Genomic DNA, 20,004 nt, shown 5'->3' on the forward strand with positions numbered 1-20,004 from the left:
TTTTGACTGGGATGGACAGCTCTTACAAATTTAAATTGCTAAAAAAAAATTCTGTTCTTTTCATATCGAACCATCATTGTTTTTGTTTCATTATTCTTAGTTTTAAAAACTTTATATTAACTTACTTGTTATTACTCTGAAAATAACTGCACATTTCATGTTATCACAAATAGTGATAAAAGTGAGTTAACAGTCTGACATTGTTCTGTGTGTTTATCTGTGTGTGTGTGTGTGTGTGTGTGTTGGGGGGGCGCCATTGGGTAAGTTGTGTCAAAAGGGAGGCCCACTGTCTTAGACTTTGAAAACCCCTGATCTAGGCTAAACGCTGCGAACTGTTTTTTGGCGATTAGTGAGCCAATAAATTATTAAAACTCAAACTAATATTTTCATATCCAGCCAGTTGTTATAGTACCCTCTGTTTCGTGTTGGGATCCTGATCACCCCTGTTGGGTTTGTATTGTGATAACTGCCTGGATGTACATTACCCCGCTCATAACTCCAAAAGCTGAAATTGTAATTTCATAGCTAACACTAAAAATGTATTTAATGGTGACCAGAAAAGATGAGGATCATAAAAGGAAATAAACTTTGTTTGATTAATATCACTTGTTTTCACTGTAAAGAGGCCATTCACTGATGTACTGGCTTTCTACACTACATGGCGCTACTGTTGCATTATCCGGCATGTTCTGTTGTAGGATGTAACAACCTCTCACCCATAATCTTTCTCTCTGTCTCAGTCAGTTTTTTGTCGGCCTGCAGAATGGCGTTAGAATCCACAGACTTCTGCTTCAGAAACTCTTCGAGTGTGTCTTCTGCCTATGGACAGCACATGTGATATTGTGAAAACTGCTACTACTGTTATTATTGCTAAATAACGATGATTGATACTATTACTACTAATATTATTATTAATGATGATAGTGAAGAAAATGCTAATGCTCTCACTACAAATTTCACAAAAAAAACTCAAACAAATATATAAATAACTAACAATAATAAAATAAAGATAGTACTAATTATACATTGGGCACGAGTGTCACAATTTGGTTTTACATTGCAACCAACACATTTTTTCAAATACAAATGCAGTTCTAGACGCAAATCCTCTTTGGTTACATCAGGAAAGCTGCAACAGTTGAGACCACGATGTGTCCAACATCCACACTTAAATTTTTCCCAAGTAAATAAGTGCATCATCTGGGTATTTAAAGGGTCCTGAAACTCTGTAACACTTTTTTTTTTTTTGAGGATTTTAACAGATGTACAGGTTGCACATCAATGAAAAAAAATTATGTTTGGCCCCACTTTATATTAAGTGGTCTTAACTACTATGTACTTACAATATGAACACAATAAGTACATTGTACTTCATTTTTGATGCATTGCAAAACACTTTTGCTGCTATTGAGGTGGGATACGGGTAAGGTTAGGGACAGGTTTGGTGGTATGGGTAGGTTTAAGGGTGGGTTAAGGTGTAAGGGATGGGTCAACTGTGTAATTATAAATGTAATTACAGAAATTAATTACAGATGTAATTACATGCAGGTATTATTAAAATATAAGTACAATGTAAAAACATTGTGTATGTACACAATAAGTGCATTGTACTAAATTATTCATTTAAATGTAAGTACATAGTTGTTAAGGCCACTTAATATATAGTGGGTCCTAAAGCTTATTTTTTGTAGCCATTTTGATCTTCCAGTTTTAAAAGCAAAGTTGAACCAACGCCACAAAAATTGAGGTATATGCGTTAGTTCTGAGTGGTGATCGGTTGCCGTGGCTGGAGAGTATGCATCTATGTCACAAGTTTTTCAAGCTTTTGTCTGCATTATTCGTGAAAATAAACTAAATTAATCCAACCACTGTGCTGTACTACGCATGAGATCACATTACAATAGAGAATACAAATGTCGCAAAAGACTGTTTCAGCACTGTTTGTTCATGTCTGTAAACATAACCGTAACAATATTTAATATGTAACAACACATGGAGCGTGCAAGAGTGCTGTTTCTGTGCGGAAATCTGCGATGAGTTTAAAAAATACTCTTAAAGGTCCCATATTGTCAAAACTGAAATTTCCTGGCTTTTTTCACGATTACTGAGGTCTAGGGGCTATTTAACTACCATATAAGTTTCAAAACAGTCAGTCCACAATAACATTCACACAGCCTGCTTAATTAAAGTTCTAGCTATTTTTCACGAACCATTGTGACTTCCGTAAAAAGTTGACGTCAGAACTACCCAGTCACCGCCTTCAGTCACCACCCCGAGCACCACCCATAGTCCCACTCTCCTTTTGCCAAACCCCCAGACAACATCGCGTCCATGCTTTTACTGAGCAACAACAACACGGAAACATCTTGAAAAGGTTAACTTTAACCACAAAACCAGATCGGCCGACCTGTAATGTTACACGTTATACTCAAAGGATGGACGATCTGACAGGATTGTTACTGTGAGGTGGATCACATCTTACGTGTATAGTAAAGATAAACTCACCGTGTCTATCTAGTCATGATAAAGATGTGTATATATATTTCAATTTCAGCAGGCAACTATTTTTACAGCTACATTATTGTTCCAGCCACAATTAATCACAACAATGTATATACAATTACAAATGATTATATATAAATCGTCAATTTGTTGTTTTACACACATGCACACAGACATTATAGTGGCAGCAGATATGCGATCAGATTTCTAATTTGAGGCTGTATTACATCAATTCTGGCACCCAACATCACAACAATATGATATTTTAAGCTCCTTATGTAGCAGAGTCTGCGCTGGTTTGAATGGGCCACCTGTAGTTTCCCCTTTGTTTTGCTGCCTCCAGCTAGCTCTGTGACGTCGGCTGACCCTAGTTACCTGTGGTTGGCCTGGCCATGCGTCACTCAGAAAACAACAGGCCAATCAGAAGAGAAGCTCATGAATATTAATTAGACCAAAATCGACCTGTTCTCAGCAGAGCTCCTGAGAAAGGAGCTGTAAAAATATATTGAGATGGTTTTTGGTATTTATACCGCAAATATATATTCTTAAGGACATCAAAACTTCAAATAAAACTCCAGAAAGGTGTACAATATGGGACCTTTAACACAAAATTTTTCAAACATAGGGGTTTCCTGACTCTTTAAAGTGCACTTTTTCAACAAAATGGCTTAGAATAGTGCATAAGTATGGAAATTGGGATGCACATAGTGTCTTGGATAAGGACTCATCAGTATTTAGCCAGAAGGAACCAGGATTCAAACCAGAAACCTATTTCCAGTTAATTTCTCTACTCCTAGTCCACTGTCATCCACATTCTATAAACACTATGCATATTCTAGGAAAACAAGACAGCCCTCTTACAGATTGCTGCAACAACACATGCAGGTTTTTTTTCAATTTTGTCAAATATTTATACTCACTTTGACTCCCTTGTTGGCTTGGGTTTTGTATTTTTTTACAATGTCTTCAAGGTCCTGGGAGAAGAGAACATAACCACCAGCTATGGCATAAAAACCTTTCTTGAGTTTTTCTGTCATTGGTGCAGAGAGGGTTGTCAGGAGATTCTCACATCTTTTCTTTGAAGCCTCTTCGTTTTGGTGCAGGTATCCATCAAAGAGTTTATTCATTTCTTCCTGTAGCGTTACACAAAATAGCAGAAACAGAAAACTTATTTTAGCACTATTCAGTGGCAATTTAAAATAATCTATCAAATTTAGCTCTGATTCAGATTCAGAGACATGATTAAAGCCAAAACAATGGGTCTCATTCACCAATACATTCATATTTTTCTTTGTAAATTTGTTCTTAGAGAAGCTCAAGCAGAATAAATTCATGGGATTCATGAAGTATGTGTATGCTTTCAGGTTTGTTAGTATCTGTATGCAGTGTTGGGGATTAACTGGTTACATTTAACAGCATTACATAATTAATTACAAAATAATAGTGCTGTCAAAATTAATGCGTTAACGCATGGGATTCATTTTTTCAGTTTAACACCGTAAAAATGTTTAATGCAATTAATGCAGGGGCGGAGCTGGGGTTAGGCCACCCCACTCACAACTGCTGCCTCTGTCTGTTTTTTTCTTTACAAGAATTGCATTTATTTAAACACAGAACGTCTTTACGACAACATCAAACAGGAGACATTTCAGCAGAGCAGATCCTCCCTATATGCAAAGTAAGCATGTAGCGTAGGGCCCCCAAAACACCAGGGGGCCCCCTTGCTCTCAAAGATTATTTAATTTCAAACTCGGACACATATAGGCTATATAATTTAACTGGTTATTTTTTTTGATCGACTGACAGCACTACAAAATAAATGTAACTAATCTGTTAAGAGTTACTGAGAAAAATATGTAATTAAGCTACAGTTACTTATGAAAATGATAACGATTACAAAGTAAAATCTAGGATATGATGAATAATATTATTTTGTTGCTTTGCCTCATTGCAGCGCACCACGTCTGCTAATTACATCAATGCACATTGCCATTGACATGCTGCCACCATGGCGAGTGATATAAATGCATTCCAGTGCTTTAAAAATTTTCCAGTGCTGTGCTTTAAAATTTAATTATTATAATCTTAATTCAAGTGAAGAAAAGTAATCAAAAATATAATGTTATATTAAAGGGGTCATATGATGCGATTTCAATTTTTCCTTTCTCTTTGGAGTGTTACAAGCTCTTGGTGCATAAAGAAGATCTGTAAAGTTGCAAAGACTAAAGTCTCAAATCCAAAGAAGTATTCTTTATAAAAGTTAAGAGTCAACCACGCCTACCTAAAACGGCTCATTCTAACACGCCCCCACATATCTACGTGACGCTGTGGGAAGATTTGCATAACGCCGCCCAAATGTTCATGCAAAGAAAGAAGGCGCAACTTTTATTCTCGCTGTAGTATTGTTGTTGCCACCGCCATGTCGTGAAGGCGCTGTGTGTTTCGTTGTGAAAGCGAAACTACTTTGTTTGGCCTTCCAAAAGAGGACGATATCTGCTTTGTCATGCCTGGAGCTGATCCGTGCTGGTCACTGAGGAAATACATCAACTTCGCGCTTTGGATCGCCTTTCACCGTGGACGAAGCGGAGTCCAGCCCAGGGTCGTCACATGTGGTTGCTGCAAGCCCGCCGGACGTTCCTTCGTCGAATCCGCCGACCACGCCGTTCTCAAGCCCACCCGCCTCTGCTCACTCAAGCCGGCCTCCGCTCACTCTAGGCCGCAGCTCACTCTAGGCCTCCGGCCTGCGCTCACTCAGGGCCGCGGTGTGTGACGCTGTTTCGTTGTGAAAGTGAAATTACTTTGTTTGGCCTTCCAAAAGAGGACACAACTAGAAATCAGTGGTTAAGTTGTATTTACAACACTGTTTCAGAACGCTTCGACCCAAATATTCAGATGTGTCCAGCACATTTTATGGAGGACTGTTTCCTGATTCTGGTAGAGTAGACTACAATGCCGGCTGTTCTGACTCACAGACTGTAAGTAAGTTTTTTATATTTAAAGAATTTGCCACAGACGAATATTTAAAGCGAGTTTTTTGGGCAGTGTAGAGTAGGGCTTGTTGTTTGTCATTTCTCCGATCACAAATGCAGACATGGTTTTATGTTTACGTGGTGCGATGCAATCCGTAAAAAGACAGTATAAGTCATTATAATCCGTAATTATGTCCCCACTGGTTGCAACAAATGCCTCGTTTATAATGGGTTTTAATGTTTTTGTCTCATCGCTCTTTGGCCGGACAGGGCATCACAATATGGTAGGGGCGTAACATTTCCGTCACACGCTTGAGGTATTTCGGCCAATCACAACGCAATGGATAGCTGGCCAATCACAGCACACCTCGCTTTTCAGACTGATGAGCTTTGTAAAAATCGACGCGTTTCAGAAAGGCGGGGCATAGAGGAGAAACAATAATGTACAGTATGTGGAAAATTATGTTTTTTTAACCTTAAACTGCATAAACACATTTCATTACACCAAATACACGAAATAATGTTCTTTTTAGCAGCATCATATGACCCCTTTAATAATAAAGCCCTCTGATAATGAAGACTCGTTCTCCCCGTCTGGGGTGGTTGCTCAGTCGGAGTTAGACTTGGAGTTAACAGCCATGCTTGCCCGGGCAACCGCGAGCATTGAGCTGGAAATGAACCCGCTGCCTTGCTTTGAGCCCTTGTGGCTGGATGATTGGTTCCTGGGGCGGGACACAGTGCACAGCCACACTCTGCCCCAGTCCCTTTCTTCCCAGAGGTGCTCAAAACAGATCTATGACCTCTTCTATCTTCACCGCTCTCGATGGTGGAGCGGCCAGAGGCTACGTGGAGGTTCCTCAGTTGGAGAGAGTGCCTGCAAAACATCACTACCTTGTGGAATCACCCGTGGCTACCGTCCAAGGCCTGTAAGCTGACATCAGCATTCGTTAATAAGGCTTACAGTGCCACTGGACAGGCTGCCTCTGCCCTGCATACAATGGCCATCCTGCAGGTACATCAGGCCAAAGCACTGAAAGAATTGCACAAAGGTTGTTCTAAACTCCGGCTGTGGCCTCTGGGCAACTAATGTCACCGTGTTGGCCCTGGGCCAGGCAGTGTCCATCATGGTGGTCCAGAAATGACATCTCCAACTCAACCTGGCAGAGATGAGGGGTACCAACACGCATCAGAAAGCATTCATTAACCCACTGGAGTCTTATAGATTACTTTTATGATGGATGGACACGCTTTTTGGAGCTTCAAAATCTCAGACAATATTCACTGCCATTACAAAGCTGGGAAGATCCAGGAGCCAGTTGTTCAAAAAGCTTAATCTGGATCAGAATGATCTGGATTTGGAAATCCCATGTTTTGCTATTCAGGATCATGGTTTTCACTCCTGCCACAACCCTGAACTGCCTGCTGAGTGCTGGGCCTCAGCTCGACTTTTCGGTATAAACTTGAATGAGTGAGGCTTGCTTGTCTGGGGGAGTGGCTTGTCATGCAACTATAACTCACCAATCTTCATCTTCATGACCAATCTTTTAACTAGAGGGTGGTGCACACTGTGGTGTGGGTAGATGTGCAAGTCACAAAGTATGATATATTTTGTGATATACAGTGGGTACGGAAAGTATTCAGACCCCCTTAAATTTTTCACTCTTTGTTATATTGCAGCCATTTGCTAAAATCATTTAAGTTAATTCTTGGAAAACAAATAAATTGTGGTAACAATTTATTTTGATGGTCCCGTTTGAACATTCTGTTGAAAATAAGTACCATTGCACCTTCGTGTCTACTAACTTTCATTAGAGTATTAGTAGACCGTCTAATATCTGCTAACTCTTTATTGTGATGATCTCCCAACAGACATTCTACTGACTATAAATAACTTTGGTAGGATTAGAATAAGCTGACATTAACTTGCAGTCAACTAACAGTCTTCTAACACTCTAATGAGTGTTATTAGACATGTTCTGTAGGTGCATCGTTACTTATAGATAACAGAATGTGCTAAAGGGACTATCAAAATACGTTATTTACTGGGCATCACCTCTAGACATTTCGTGTATGTCCCCTCACTGTCCTTAAAGGAACGCCCCATGAAGGTTTGTGTCGCTATGCTGCTGAGACGTTGGTGTTCTGCGCACACATCCCTCAGTTCCAGAGGGAAGGAGTCCTTCAGCTTCTCCATTCCACTCTGGTACACCTGAAGGCCCTCCTTCACTGCAGCCTCATTCTCAATCACTGACACAGTGAGCACAGCATTCTCCAGAAATGGTACTTGACCACTGGAAATTGTGTCTACATATGTCTTCACCAGCTGGCAGAGGACTTCAGGGAAAGAGAAGGGTCAAACACAGGGATATTAATAACATGTTGTCCAGAAAGTGCCATAAACATAGTCATTACTGAATTGGTAGCTCTTTTTTTAAACTGGAATTTCTAACATTAACAATGAAAGATTATGAGCTTACATTGTGTCTCCCTTCTCTCAGTTTAGCACTATTAGATCACAAACATTCTATTTAGAAACCAGTATGTCTCCCTAGGGTTATATTGGCATTATGGTGCATACAACCTAAAAAATAGTTGTGCCAAAGTGTTCTATTGACAGCAGTTTTTCAACAACTAAATGGAAAAGACATGTCTCTGATTTCTACTACTGTGTTGAGACATTCACTTGTGTAAATGAATATGGTAAAAATTATCATATTCTGTATTAAAGTATTTTTATTTATTTATTTATATCTCATATATCTTATTGAATCACCTCTGCCTGTGACTATGTATCCATCTTTCAGCTTTTTAATTTCACTCTTGTCAAAGATAAACTTGCAGAAACGATCTGTGACCTCAAGGAACTCAGAGGAAAGGTCAGCAGAATCCAAGCTTTCCAGACGAGACACTTTCTCTGAGGTGGTTGGAAATGGGAATGTAAAACACTTCCGGGATGGGAAATAATTTCGGATGCATTCTCTTGGAAGGTTGAACTCTTTAACTGGTCTTGAATTGCCTTTAAAAGATACAAAACAGCTTTTTGTTAAAGAGATTAGCAAAATACAGCATTGTTTGTAAATTGCCTTTCCCTCAGAGCAAAATCGCTGGTCCAGTGGTGGTAACGCTACACATTATGAATGTCTCCTTTGTCTGATACACCCATTTCAGATCTTGGAATCTCTTCTAAATGAGCTGATGACCTGAACCAGCTCTTTGTTTAGGTGCTCTAGGAACAGCGTTGAATCGCTAATATAAGCCACACTACAGAGTCTAAAAAGTAACACTGAAGCAGCATTTAAGTTCATTAGATGAAGTGATTAATTAAGTGGCAATTGACTGAGCATTAGTGATGAACACCTGCTTTAAAGGATTAGTCCACTTTCAAATGAAAATTTCCTGATAATTTACTCATCCCCATGTCACCCAAGATGGGGATGCCACAAATATGGCAACAAAGCATTCTGATTGTCTGCTTCTAATTGCAGCTTCAAAGGGCTCTACACGATACCAGACGAGGAATAAGGGTCTTATCTAGCGAAACAATCGGTCATTTTCTAAAAGAAAAAAAGTATATGCTTTATAAACAAAAATGCACGCCTTGCACTGCTTGACGTAGGTGGAAGTACCGACTCAGTCAGGTGTTTACAAATGTGGAGAAGGACTGTTCAAAAGTTTTTGTATGTTTAATGACACATATTCAAATGTCTTTGTGTCAGTTTATCATTTAAAATGGTCACTTCGTGTGCATATCCTGGATGTTTAAATCTTTTGAAACCTAACTTCCACCTACGTCAAACGTGACCTTTTAAACGTAATTACGTATTACGTGAAGTCATGGATGTGCATCACAGAGCAGTGCAAGTGCATTTTTGTTTATAAAGCATATACTTTTTTTAGAAAATGACCGATCGTTTCGCTAGATAAGACCCTTATTCCTCGTCTGGTATCCTGTAGAGGCCTTTGAAGCTGCAATTAGAAGCAGACGATCAGAATGTTTTGTTGCCATATTTGTGGCCATATATTAAAATAAAATGGATTTAAACATAGTTTAATCACGCTGTAAAGTGAAACGTCACCAAGCCGTTGGCGCCCTCTGCAGGTATTTGTTTTAATACATAATGTACTTAAGTTGGTTATGTTCATATTATGTATAGGCATATTACATTATGTATTTTAACTGTGTTGTTCAATACAATCATGTAATTTCTTGGTTTTGATATTTTATTTGAGTCAATTATTATTGCCTCGTCGTTAGTTTATATATAAATATTCATACTAAAGCCTGATTTTCACTTAGGTGTTTGTTACTAAAAAATATCAGATTATTCAATTGTCAAAATAATCAGTAGATTACTTGATTACCAAAATAATCATTAGTTACAGCCCTAGATTGGTTGAAATATTTCTAAATACAACTGCTTTGTTTTACTTTTTGTAATTAAAAGACAAATGTTTTGTCATTGAAAATTTCTTAAAAATAGTATTAAAACATTGTCTCGTTCTAGTGAACCAAGCATCTGTATTTTGTCTCATCTCGTGAACTAAGTGTATTGTCACACCCCTAGTGTCGATAAGTGGTGATATAGCTCATAATTTTTAAGTGTATGATACAGCTTTCATTCTTCATGTCAACCATATATATTCATGAAAAAAAATCAGTTTGAATAGTTAAAGCAATAACTTTGCTATAGTATCCTTTCAAATGTTAAAGTTGCCAGAGTCATTCCGCCCCCGGAAAAAAGTTCAGGCTCATGATTTTTTTTTTGCTTTAACCCGATTTCTATTACCACCCACTGCAACTTATACCAACGATTGAAATAAGTGCAATTAGAATAGCAAAATATGTGGGAGAGCGCTACTATTGTGTAACTATATTGTATTGCAACATGTAGCACTTCAACACTGGTTATAATATCATCTGTAATCGAAAGGGTTAAATAACAGTATCTCATTATGGTTACACTTAACACTAATGAGTCACATGACACCGGGGAGAGAAAATGGCAAATTGGGCCCAATTTGGACATTTTCACTTAGGGGTGTACTCACATTTGTGGCCAGCAGTTTAGACATTAATGGCTGTGTGTTGAGTTATTTTGAGGGGACAGCAAATTTACACTGTTATACTAGCTGTACACTCACTAGTTTACATTGTAGCAAAGTGTAATTTCTTCAGTGTTTGCTTTAACCCGATTTCTATTACCACCCACTGCAACTTATACCAACGATTGAAATAAGTGCAATTAGAATAGCAAAATATGTGGGAGAGCGCTACTATTGTGTAACTATATTGTATTGCAACATGTAGCACTTCAACACTGGTTATAATATCATCTGTAATCGAAAGGGTTAAATAACAGTATCTCATTATGGTTACACTTAACACTAATGAGTCACATGACACCGGGGAGAGAAAATGGCAAATTGGGCCCAATTTGGACATTTTCACTTAGGGGTGTACTCACATTTGTGGCCAGCAGTTTAGACATTAATGGCTGTGTGTTGAGTTATTTTGAGGGGACAGCAAATTTACACTGTTATACTAGCTGTACACTCACTAGTTTACATTGTAGCAAAGTGTAATTTCTTCAGTGTTGTCACATGAAAAGATATAATAAAATATTTACACAAATGTGAGGGGTGTACTCACTTCTGTGAGATACTGTATACACATGTTGGCCTACAGGCTTTGATCACTATAAGCACAGCATTTATCTTCTGGGATTCCAAATGGCCCTTTTTTTGTTACAAGCTGTTCAAAAAACATGCTGTTTGTGTCTTTAAATGCAAATGAGTTGCTGCTCCCTGCCCCTCTATCCAGAAGAGGGATGCAGCTTGTGCCTTGGATATTCTACCAACATCAAACAAAAAAAATCTTAGTTTTTGATTATCATCTATATCGCAGTCATGTTCACATGGCATCACATTCCATCATCATGAAAGTTGATTATTTGCAAGTGTTTTAAAGCCTTGTCAAATACAGTAAACTGACAGTCAGTGACATTTATGTCAATGAAGGTAAACAGCTAGGAAATAAATTGCATGTGTATGTGTATTAGTGACAGCAGCCTAATATACAGTACCAGCTTCTGTCTATGCTGTTAATGTGAATCATACAAAAAAATAAAACATTTCAAGTAAGCTTTAATCAATTTCTTACTTGAATGCTGCTCTTAAATGCACTAGTGAGGAGATAAACGGACTGTGTACAGCTCACTCAGGAGAGGATCTAAACTAATAGGGCAGCTATACAGGTAGTAGGCTGTAGGCAGGGCCTGTTTCACTGTGACATCACAAATGGCCAAATTCCCGAATGGCTTGTTTTGATTCATGTAGAAAATAACAAACTGAGTGAATTGATTTTTACCCTAATAGAGTGAATAAAATAGCTTGAGTACAGGCACTGTGGACAGATCAATATATTCAAAAACAATGTAAAAGTGAATTTTGCATAATAGGTCCCCTTTTAAAAGCTCAATTTAAATATTACCTGATTTCAGCTTCAAGGCAAATTCTAAGTATTGGTCCTCGGTTACGGATTTGCCTTTGATTTTCTGTTCCAGGGTGAAGTCCCTCACAACCCAGATGAAACTAGGGAAGAACTTAACAAACTCAATGTCGTCTTCATCATCAGATGATTTCACCTTGATATACTCAGTCAACTCTGTGACATATCTGGAGATGGTTTAGGTTTGAACATTTAGCAAACAGAGAACATATTAAAGCGTTAGTTCACCCAAAAATGAAAATTAGGCTGTGTTTTACTCACCCTGAGGCATCCTAGGTGTATATGACTTTCTTCTTTCAGACGAATCCAGTCGGAATTATATTAAAAATGGTCTTTAATCTTTCAAGCGCTATCATTGCAGGCAGTGTGTGTTGCATTGCTTCAGTCCAAAAGAAGTGAAATAAAAAGTGCCCAGCCATAAAAAAGTGTCTCACATGGATCCGGGGGGTGAACAAATGCCTCCTGTAGTGAATCTATGCGTTTTTGTAAGAAAAATATCCATATTCAAAACATAATAATCACTTTAATCTAGCTTGTGCCAACAGTTGTACACGGAAGCAGGTCAGCGTTGCGCATGCGCCGGTGAGTCTCGTCAAAACCAATGTTTGTTTACAGGATCAAAGGAAGCAAAGTTTCCTTACTTTAGCAAAGGAAAACCAGTCTCCTCTTGGCTTATATCTAAATCCTCTGACATTCTTCTTTACAAATCCTCGTTTTGTACTTCTAATTCTTGACCATTGTTTTGTTTCGATCTCTCCGCGTGCGCAAAGCTGACCTCATACGTAATTCCCCCGGAACTGCTTCCATTTTACAACAGTGAGCGCAAGCTAGATTATTATGTTTTGAATATGGATATTTTTCTTACAAAAACGCATCGATTCGCTACAGGTCTTTTTTCACGCCCCGGAGCCGTGTGAGACACTTTTTTTAATGGATGGGCACTTTTTATTTCACTTCTTTTGGACTGAAGGAATGCAACACCTGCTGACTGCAATGATAGAGCTTAAAAGATCAAAGACAATTTTTTATATAACTCTGACTGGATTTGTCTGAAAGAAGAAAGTCATATACACCTAGGATGCCTCGGAGCCTAATTTTCATTTTTGGGTGAACTAACCCTTTAATGCCATTGAGAAATCAGAGAACTACATGTGTGAATGCCATGGTCATTTAAAGGAACACTGTGGTGTTTTAAAGTGGTTTACAGAATAATTATTTATTCTTTGACTCCTGGTGAACTTCACGTGTCAGTGTAAGGTGACCCCTACCTGTTGGTGCAGCCGTACTGTTTTGGGTGAGTAACTTTTATAATTAGTGGCCACTGCACTTAAAGTGCCCCCATCATGCTATTGTAATGGTTCCTAATTTGCATCTAGCATACATCCAAGAAAAAAAAAAAAGTATAATCTCATAATATACATTGCAGTGTCTAAAACGGGTCTCCATCTCTGCTTCTAGAGAGCTGCTGTCTTGCAGATGTCAGCTCCAACCCCAACCGGCTTTTGAAGGAATTCAGGGTTACTTGATAATTACAGGCAGGTGTGTTGGAGCAGGTTGAAACTGAAGTCTACAGGATGATAGCACTACAGGAGCAGGGTTGGAGACCTCTGGTGTAGAACGATTTGCTCAAGGATCTGTTGACTCAAATCCCCTCCTTTCCATGAGCCTACTCTGGATGATGACATCACTGAATCATCAATGAACTGACTTTATCAGGAAAAATAACTCTGTTATTGTCTTCTTGCATTATTGACAAACTATTTTCCTGTTTAACACTGTAAAGCTGCTTTGACACAGTCAGTATTGTATAAAGTGCTATACAAATAAAGGTGACTTGACTTGATTGGTTAGATGGATCTGTCTGTTGTGATTGGTCTACCACTTATAGTACATGTTGGAAATGAAACCCCCATTTCCATATCTGAATTTTAGCTCCAAAGGTTTCCTCTGCACAGCAGTCACATTGATATTGGTCTTGATATTTGTCAAGTTTCTCGTCAGGTGTGTGATGTTCTTTTTTAATTTTGGATGCCAGCCAACTGTTGCATTGAGAATCAATATATCTGGCCTTTCCAATGCACACAAGAATGTGCAGTAATCTCAAACAAATTATTCCAGATATTTTAATCAAATCTGCAAACTTGTTTGAAGAACCAAATTAGCCAGAGATCAGTTATTACAGTTAGAAGATCTGGCATCTGTCAAATCATCTGGGATGTATTAAGCGAGGTTTGAAGAACAAAACCCAGAGGTGCAAGATGGTCAAATAAGTGGGTACTGCCCCATGATTGTGTTTTGCAAATCCCACATTGATCTTGACAAGATTTGAGTCAGTAAATATTGGGAACACAGCGAAAGGTTGGAGTTATACTGCTATGGTGTCACTGTAAAAAAATTAAAATGCATCCAACGTACTTTTGTACGTTGTGCTTTTGCTTTCATAGCACAGAAAACAGTGTCATCCAGACCAGACATTGCAACAACACAAACCAAACCCTTCCAGGCCTCAGCTACAACTAGTGTTTGGGGGCGGGTTAAAGTACACATTGCAGCCAATGAAGACCATTATGCAAATTGGTTAGAAACCTACATAGGTTTGTGCAGGAAGTAAAACTGGAATTGAATGACTAATTTCAGGCAGAATTGGTAATTGGTTAATTTTTGGGAGATAGCAACTACATTTGTCATGCTCTTTTCTTTCTTTCTTTTTTTTTGTTCTTTGAAACTTTGCAGACCTTTAACATTCATAAACAGCTATTTTCCATACTACATGAAAGGCAATATCTGAAAAAGCGTAATTGGGCAACTCGGCAATACAGCAGATTATCAATCTTTAAAATTAAGAGTGTGCCACTTGCCAGGATATTTATTAGTCTTTACAACCTGGTCCAACTGCTTTGAATGTATAGAAAATACTGTTGAATTCTTACAGAGCAAGCACAGTGTAAGGCAGGGAATAAAATTATGAAATCTTAATACTTTTTTTCTACGGATAATGCTATATTGCTTATTTTGATCAAAAAATCATTTCAACTTCAAGAGAAACCATGCATGGACAGTATAATTATAACAACTTATTAAACCATGAAATATCAACAGTAATTTTATAATCTATGAATGGAAGGATACTGCAGTTCCTCAATAGCCTTGTTGTCAATTGTACCTTGGCTGTTATTCACTAAAGTGCTACTGAGAAGGACAGCCAGACAGAAAATCTTGGTATCATGCTTTGAGTCCCCCTGAAACAGAAAGTATACAATCATTTGACAAAGAATGACATTACATAAACCACTGACAGCATAGTGACAAGGACTTCTACTTCTAAACATATACTGGAAGCATGCACACCCTGATGGCAAAATATCTGTCAAAAACTAAAGTCAGAATTACCTCCGCTCCTAGGTTCACGAAACAGTCGTCCATAAAATGCATTGCTGTTCTGTTGTAAGTAATCTTAAAGATTCTTAAATGCATCTACTTTCAGAAGGCCAAATAAAGTGCTTTTGCTTTTGCCTAGAAACACACAGCGTGTGACATGGCTGCTTCAACACTAACTGCAGTTACTGAAACCACGCCTTCTTTCTTTGCATGAACATTTGTGTGGCATTATGCAAATATTTCCACATAGTGAGGTAGATATGTGGGGGCGTGTTAGAACGAGCCATTTTAGGGGGGCGTGGCAGAGTCTTAACTTTTATAAAGAATATCTCTTTGGTTTTGAGACTTTAGTCTTTGCAACTTCAGGGATCTTATCTATGCACAATCAGCTTGTAACACTCCAAAGAGAGTAAAAAAACTTGAAATCGCATCATATGACCCCTTTAATACATTAATAGACTCTATACAAATAGTGAGGTCTTCATTCATTATCAACGCAATTAACCAAATTATTATTGTTTAATTAGCTCATAGAGTTAAATAATGTTTTGTTAACAACTTACTAACCATAAATACAGTACTTCCCACTTTAGATTAGGCCACGTAAAATGGGAAAATGGCATTAATTAAGTGCTTTAAACCAACCTTTACTTTAACATTTACATATGTGTGTGTGTTGTAACACTTTAGTATAAGGACCAATTCTCACTATTAACTACTTGTTTATTACCATGCCTGTTATTAACATATTGGCTGTTTATTAGTACTTATAAAGCACATATTCTGCATGACCATATTGTACATCCCTAATCCTACCCAATACCTCAATTTAACAACTACCTTAATAACTATTAATAACGACCTCACTCATACGAATTCATGCGATTTGTGAAAAATCTTATATATTTTACGAGGTGGCAAATTCGTAGGTGGCAAATTTTACGAGGTGGCAAATTCGTAGGAATTCATACGAAGGACCACACCTCCCCTAAACTTAACCGTCACAGAAATCGTACAAAATTGTACGAGTGAGGTCATATGAATTCGGACGAAATAGCTACCTCGTAAAATACACACGAATTGGCCTTGAGATGGTGTTGGCCTACCCGTATGTCAAAGCGAAATGGCTGGCATGTAAATTCCACTCGCCAGTTCTCATTGTCCTTTACTGAAACATCAGAGGTGCTTGGGGCTCTTAAGTGTAACCCCTGGTATCAGTAATACAACATGTCGTCATGTTCCCTCCATCGGGGAACAGAGGTTACAACAATAACTGAGATGTTTTATTTGATGGGACAAAAGTAAAGTTAGGCTACAGTTATAGTGATAGGAGCAAAAATGTACTGGAAACCTTTTTAAAGCCGTGTTTGTATTATTATTGTTTCATGTTTAAAATATTAAATGCTCTGTTGCAATGAACTGCTCCAACCATTTTCAATAAACACTTACCTGCTAATTGTGCATTCGGCTAAATAATTTTATCTGAGCTATAGTTAGTTTCATATGTCAGTTAACAGGTACATCTGAAGAGTCTTGGTCCTTCTGAATACAATGATTTTGATTTGAAATTATTATTCACATTACACCGATATGGGGTGGATTATCATCACCTTGTCCACATCTCCAAGTCCCTCAGTGTCCAGCAGAACCAGAGTGGTTCCTGCTTTAGTGGGGTGGGGCACACACCACATCCAGATGCCCTTAGTCTTAGACTCAATGGTGCTGCCCAATTCAAATCCTAAGAGAGAAAGAACAAAGAAACATGGAACACTGATAACATGCATACAGTTCCATTAACCTTCTTTGTAAATGTTAGTGCAGAGCAGTGAATTATTTAGACTATGACAATTTGTGTGTTTAATTTCATATTAGATCACAGTCTTGCCGAATTAAAGGAAGTTTGAGGCTGATGATGGAATAGTGACCAAGTCTAGATCTGTTTTAATTCTAACCAGTAGTAACTGTCATTCAATTGCTCTTTGAATGTTGCTGCCTATTTAGGTCTAACCTGTTTGTTGTCCTGCAAGGCGGTTCATCAGGTAGGACTTCCCGGTGCGGTAGAGTCCCACCACAGCCACCACCACCACTGGCTGCTCGATCTTCTGCAGGATCTGCAGCGCTGACTCCTTGACATACAGCTTCCCATCCACATCATTGTCAATCAGACACACTGGACTCTGCATGGTCACTGGAGTTGTAGCTTAAACACACACACACACACACACACACACACACACACACACACAGTCACAAGTTAATGCTCCTATAATTATGAGGACTTTCTAGGCATAATGGTTTTTATACTGTCCTAATGATATTTTATAACCCAGACAGTTGAGGCCATTTTTACCTCATAAGTATATCAAAGCAGTGAGATCTGATTTAATATATAATATACACTTATTTATAGACACAGATCACTATTCAAAGCATGCTTCGTTTACACATAAGGTTACAACACAGCACAGAAACTTAGAGAGACCTGAGTGGTATAAGAATGAGCAGTAGTAAATTAGCGGAGCTGTCTGTTTTTAAAGCTTACTAAAAGCTTACCTGCTCTCTCTGTGATTTCTCTTTAGTACTGAAAGAAATTGTTTTAGAACAGTTCTTTCTTGGTTAAAACCACACCCCTGAATCCAGTCAGTTTATTCTTATTGGCTGGCAATGAAATTATACTTTGATTGCAAATAATTCTTTATTGTTGTCTTTTTTTTAACAACCTCCTTATTTTTTATAGTTTCTTATCGAAAATGCCTGTTCATTCTTAAACTTATGTTCCTTCGGTGAGCACAATCTCAAATATTTCTTATTTTTTTCAAGTTTTTGAAATATGCATGTATATATCTTTTGCACTAGATAAACATATATGTTAACATTTCTTACTGACAGACTGAGACTATTTAAGGGTGTGTTCACACTTGTCATGTTTGGTTCTATTAAAACAAACTCTGGTGCGATTGCTCTGTTACTGCAGTTCATTTGGGTAAATGTGAACGATGCCATCCGAACCCTGGTGCACACCAAAAAAGCCAACTGAGACGGCTAAAAAGATTCTGCTTCCAAATGAACTCTGATGCGGTTTGAATGGCATGTAAACAGGATACGATGACAACATGCAATGCTATGCGACATAATCTGATGACGCGTAACAAGTGGTTTATCCAAAACAAAATGAGCAGAGGGCAAACGCAGAGCAATGAGGAAGTAAAGTGCCTTTTAGGATTTTTTTGTGAGTTCACAGCTGGTAAAATTGAAACCATATGTACACAGCGCACTTAAAGGGGTCATATGATGCGATTTCAATTTTTCTTTCTCTTTGGAGTGTTACAAGCTCTTGGTGCATAAAAAAGATCTGTAAAGTTGCAAAGACTAAAGTCTCAAATCCAAAGAGATATTCTTTATAAAAGTTCAGAGTCAGCCACACCTACCTAAAACGGCTCGTTCTAACACGCCCCCACATATCTACCTCACTATGTGAGAAGATTTGCATAACGCCGCCCAAATGTTCACGCAAAGAAAGAAGACGTAACTTTTATTCTCGCTGTAGTATTGTTGCCGCCGCCGCCATGTCGTGAAGGCGCTGTGTGCTTCGTTGTGAAAGCGAAACTACTTTGTTTGGTCTTCCAAAAGAGGACAATATCCGCTTCGTCATGCCTAGAGCTGATCTGTGCTGGTCGCTGAGGGAATACATCAACTTTCACCGTGGACAAAGCGGAGTCCAGCCCGGGGTCGTCACATGTGGTTGCCGCTCATTCGTCGCATCCGCCGGGCGCGCCGTTCTCAACCCTGCCGCCTCAGCTTACTCTATCCGGCCTCAGCGCACGCTAAGCCGGGGCTTCCCCTCACGCTAGGCCGCTGTGCTTTTCGTTGTGAAAGAGAAAATACTTTGTTTGGTCTTCCAAAAGAGGACACGACTACAAATCAGTGGTTAAGTTGTATTTACAACACTGTTCCAGAACAGTTTAACCCAAATATCCAGATGTGTGCAGCACATTTTATGGAGGACTGTTTACTGATCCTGGGAGAGTAACGTTAGACTACATTGCCGGCAGTTCTGACTCACAGCCTGTAAGTACGTTTTCATTCAAAGGATTTGCCACTGATGATTCAAACGCGAGTTTTGGGCAGTAGAGTAGCACTTGTTGTTTGTAATTTCTCCGATCACAAATGCAGACAGGGTTTTATGTTTATGCGGCGCAATGCAATCCAACGTAACACGTAAAAAGACAGTATTTATAATCAGTAATTATGTCCCCACTGGATGCAACAAATGCCTCCTTTGTAATGGGTTTTAATGTTTTTGTCTCATTGCTTCGGCCGGACACGGCATCAACAGTATGGTGAGGGGCGTAACATTTCCATCTCACGCTTGAGGTATTCGGCCAATCACAGCACACCTCGCTTTTTCAGACCGATGAGCTTTGTAAAAATCGACGTGTTTCAAAAAGGCGGTTTTAACTTTAAACTGCATAAACACATTTCATTACACCAAATAATGTTCTTTTTAGCAGCATTATATGACCCCTTTAAGGCATAGTTCTACCCATAATTTACCCCAGTATTTACTCACCCTCAAGCCATTCTAGGTGTATATGGCTTTCTTCTTTCAGACAAATACAATCAGAGTTATATAAAAAAATGTCCTGG

At 38.6% G+C, this 20,004-nt stretch overlaps 2 protein-coding genes across 6 annotated transcripts in view; both read right to left on the minus strand.

Annotated features, from left to right (window-relative positions):
- The window catches only part of LOC107567104 (gastrula zinc finger protein XlCGF7.1-like), a 358,002-nt gene that overhangs the window by 138,799 nt on the left and 199,199 nt on the right, over nt 1-20,004 (minus strand). The gene's annotated exons all lie outside the window — the stretch shown is intronic.
- Nucleotides 1-20,004, minus strand: part of LOC107567101 (guanylate-binding protein 1-like) — a 44,667-nt gene that overhangs the window by 3,555 nt on the left and 21,108 nt on the right. Inside the window, exons 1-9 of one of the 2 annotated variants that reach the window (XM_016252713.1) lie at nt 17,911-17,922; nt 17,366-17,557; nt 16,968-17,095; nt 15,109-15,218; nt 11,962-12,146; nt 8,245-8,487; nt 7,525-7,805; nt 3,423-3,635; nt 717-819 (exon numbers count right to left, since the gene is read on the minus strand). In XM_016252713.1, coding sequence (XP_016108199.1) covers nt 717-819; nt 3,423-3,635; nt 7,525-7,805; nt 8,245-8,487; nt 11,962-12,146; nt 15,109-15,218; nt 16,968-17,095; nt 17,366-17,540 — 1,438 coding nt within the window. In that variant the 5' untranslated portion in view covers nt 17,541-17,557; nt 17,911-17,922. Of the gene's footprint in view, nt 1-716; nt 820-3,422; nt 3,636-7,524; nt 7,806-8,244; nt 8,488-11,961; nt 12,147-15,108; nt 15,219-16,967; nt 17,096-17,365; nt 17,558-17,910; nt 17,923-20,004 lie in introns of those variants that run through there. The other variant, XM_016252712.1, reaches the window with a different exon arrangement.

The sequence above is a fragment of the Sinocyclocheilus grahami genome, unplaced genomic scaffold (assembly GCF_001515645.1).
Source record: "Sinocyclocheilus grahami isolate Dianchi unplaced genomic scaffold, SAMN03320097.WGS_v1.1 scaffold1128.1, whole genome shotgun sequence".
Classification (NCBI taxonomy): Eukaryota; Metazoa; Chordata; class Actinopteri; order Cypriniformes; family Cyprinidae; genus Sinocyclocheilus; species Sinocyclocheilus grahami.